General features: G+C 38.1%; 1 protein-coding gene across 1 annotated transcript; it reads right to left on the bottom strand.

Moving 5' to 3' along the window:
* Positions 1-1817: 1817 nt before the first annotated feature.
* On the bottom strand, positions 1818-3258 carry LOC134790728 (uncharacterized). The gene has a single exon (XM_063761641.1). The coding sequence runs from the start codon at positions 3256-3258 to the stop codon at positions 2056-2058; it is 1203 nt and encodes a 400-aa protein (XP_063617711.1). The 3' UTR covers positions 1818-2055.
* Positions 3259-3481: the final 223 nt, after the last annotated feature.

The following is a 3481-nucleotide window of genomic DNA, read 5'->3' on the forward strand; positions in this document are numbered from 1 at the left end:
ACATACTCGATAGTGAAGTCATACTCTTCTAACGCCAGTCTAAATTTTAATAGTCTACTCGATGGGTCTCTTAAGTTAAACAAATATATCAAGGGTCTGTGGTCAGTTTGAATTGTAAATTTTCTGCCATATAAATATGGCCGCCAGTATTTTATGGACCACACAATCGCCAAAAGCTCCTTTTGTATGGTAGGATAGTTTAGTTCGGCCTTATTGAGACCCCTACTTGTGTATGCTACCGGTCTTCCATCGCTGTTTGCCAAAATCGCGCCAAGAGAGTAACCACTAGCATCTGTTTGCAAAATAAAATTGTTATTCTCTGATAAATCGGGATATGAAAGAACTGGAGGCGTGAGAAGAGATTCCTTTAAACTTTCAAATGACTTTTGACACTGCGCGTTCCAATTAAACTCTACGTTTTTCTTACAAAGTTGGTTTAGTGGATAAGCTTTTTCGGCAAAATTTTGAATAAATTTCCTATAATAGTTCGCGAACGCAACGAAACGTTTCACTTCATCCACGTTTTTTGGTATCGGATATTCGTTCATAACTTTTAATTTGTCTGGGTCAGGTAGTATACCTTTTTCTGATACTACATGGCCAAGATATAGAATTTCCTTTTTAAGGAAATCGCATTTTTCAGGGTTTAGCTTAAGGTTTACTTTACGGAGTCTTGAAAACACGTCCATGAGATTTTTATTATGGTCTACTAAGTTTCTACCAAACACAATTAAATCGTCTAAATAGACAAAACATTTTTCATAATTTAACCCTGACATAGCCACAGTTATCATCCGGGAAAAGGCTCCAGGCGAGACCTTCAATCCTTGGGGCATCCTGGTTAGCCTATACTGGCCAGAACAAAAGGCTGTATACTTTCTACTTTCCTCGTCTAATAATACTTGATAGTAGCCTGAGAATAGGTCAAGGTGAGAGAAGTAAATGGATCCAGACAACGAATCTAGGATTTCGGTAATATTTGGCAAAGGAAATTTATCATCTTGAATTTGGTTGTTAAGTTGCCTATAGTCTATAACTAACCTCCATTTTTTCTTTTCTCCTCCTAAACTTTTTTTTGGTACCAGTAACACTGGGCTTGACCACTCGCTTTGAGTAGGTTCAATAATTCCATCGTCTAATAACTTTTTTATTTGTTTATTTAATTCTTGTTTTTGAGAATGTGGTATTCTATAGGGTTTTTTGAAAACTGGAGATGTATTTGGCTTTAAATGTATTTTTTGCTTGTATATATTAGTGGTAGTTAACTTATCATTCGGCAGATGGAAAACATCGGAAAATTTTGCACACATACATTCTATGGAGGTTTTTTCATCCGGATTCAAATGATTCAAATTTAGTAGAGAAAATAATTCCTTTACCCTATTCGCATCCCCTCGCATGGGGCTAAACGTACATAAGTCATAATTCTGTAACCTTTCTACTTGTGGTGTTATATTTTTCAAATCAACTTGTTGTTCCGTCGTATTTAAAATCTTAATTGGTATTGTTCCATTGACTGGTTTAACAATTGTATTAGCGATAAACACTCCACTACAAAGTTCTTCCGTGCACACAACACATTCATCAGTCATTTCTGTTTTTATGTAATGAATAGATTCCGACCTGGCCGGAATAATGTAAGACAGATCTGTATCAGAAATATTAAGTAAGGGTAAGTATATTTTATACCCTCCATTTGTATTTAATGCCAATGAACTCGTGTCGTAATCTATGACTCCTCTATACCTAAATAAAAAGTCATTGCCTATGATCCCATTAGCCAAACACGGCAGTGAGTCGAAAACGTAGATCTTATGACGATATGATTCACCGTTCGCAACTAGGTCTAAATAGACGTACCCTAATACGTCGACGCTACCTCCTATGCCATTTACAGTGGACTTCTCTTTATGGTATGGGATATTTAACAGGTTGAGATATTTTAATTTTATTGCGCAAATTGCCGCTCCACTGTCAATAAGAAAGTGGCTATCGCAATCTTGAACTTTAAATATAGCTACCAAAGTGCTATCGCATGTTAATATTGACAGTATTTTAGTCACGAAAAAACGTATTCACGTCATTTTCGTCGTTTGAGTTTACCGGGGGAACTGTATCAGTTTGAGTCATCATTTTCATGCTCGGACGGTTCCACTGACTACTATTCCTGTTGGAATAATTACCTGACTGTCGCCCTCGCATGCCCCTGGAGTTGCCTCGGTTGCTGCTACGATAGGTGGCAGCCCCGCCGCCGCGGTGACCGTAACTGTACTGTGCGCCGCGGCCGCCTCGGGGGTAGAATTGTTGACTTGGTCCTCGACTACTATTATAAAACTCCCACTGTCCGGGGTACGGCCCCTTAGATGGTTGTCCACGTGTTAAAAATTGTGGCGACATACCTAGAATTTCACCTGAAGTCGAGCCGGCGGTGACGTCATCCTCCTCTTGAGCTGCCTGTATCGCATCCTTTAGCGACTCAAAATTCCTTGCTGCAATAACAGTACTTAATCGGCGGTTTCGTAAACCGTCGGCGAACTTTTTGATCGCCAATTTTTCGTTCAAGGGCTTAAGAACCTTGAAACTGTCAGAATTACCATCGGCCTGTGAAATAGTCAAATCTACAAATAACTCTGCAATTTCGGACCCAAAATCTTTTACACTTCGATTATTCTGCTTAATAGTGTGCAGCTTGCTCTGAATAGCAGTCGCAGATTTTTTTGGTAGTAAAACTTTCCTCATGTCCTGAATCAATTCGATTGATGTATCATAATCGGATTTTAATTTTAACTTGGCCGACTGCGATAGCCTGCTTTTCAAAACGAACTGTATAAGTTTATTTTGGTCGTCACTCTTTAAAATAGTGCTGTAATACTCAATGCCGTCGATGAGCTGTTTTGTATTAGTTTCTTCATCGGTCATTACATGCAACAAGTTCAAGGCCGTTTTTAATTCGAATGACTCCCCCATTGTGTCACTTGTGTCTTTACTTCCCTGACAATAATTCAAAATTTCCTTATGAAGTGTATTAAAAGTCGTGCACAATTTATTAAATAAAGTTACCTCCTCATTTGGCAATAACCCTTTTTTTAAGAGTTCTGACACTTCGTTATTTAATTTTTTATATTTATCCACAATAAGATTAGCCTCCTCTAACTTTATAGTAAGTATTTCACCTTGTCTACGGTCAGGGCCAATTTTACACAGGTAAGTGCGTATAGTTTTAAGTTCATTGCATAATACAGAAAGGCTTTCCGCCATTTAGTAAAATATAATTAATAATATTACGAGTAGTGAATTTAGCCATAGGTAACAATTCAATTTAAATGTAATTCGTTAATATTACGAGTAGGTAGTTTTACCGTAAGAACTAAATTTCCTTATACGCACATCATAATGTTTAAACCGTTCACTTGCACTTGTATTACGCACTACCCAACACTCACGTGACGCGCGCTCCTCAGACGACGCTGGTAGGCCCCAC

Source organism: Cydia splendana, chromosome 5 (genome assembly GCF_910591565.1).
Source record: "Cydia splendana chromosome 5, ilCydSple1.2, whole genome shotgun sequence".
NCBI classification, from domain to species: Eukaryota; Metazoa; Arthropoda; class Insecta; order Lepidoptera; family Tortricidae; genus Cydia; species Cydia splendana.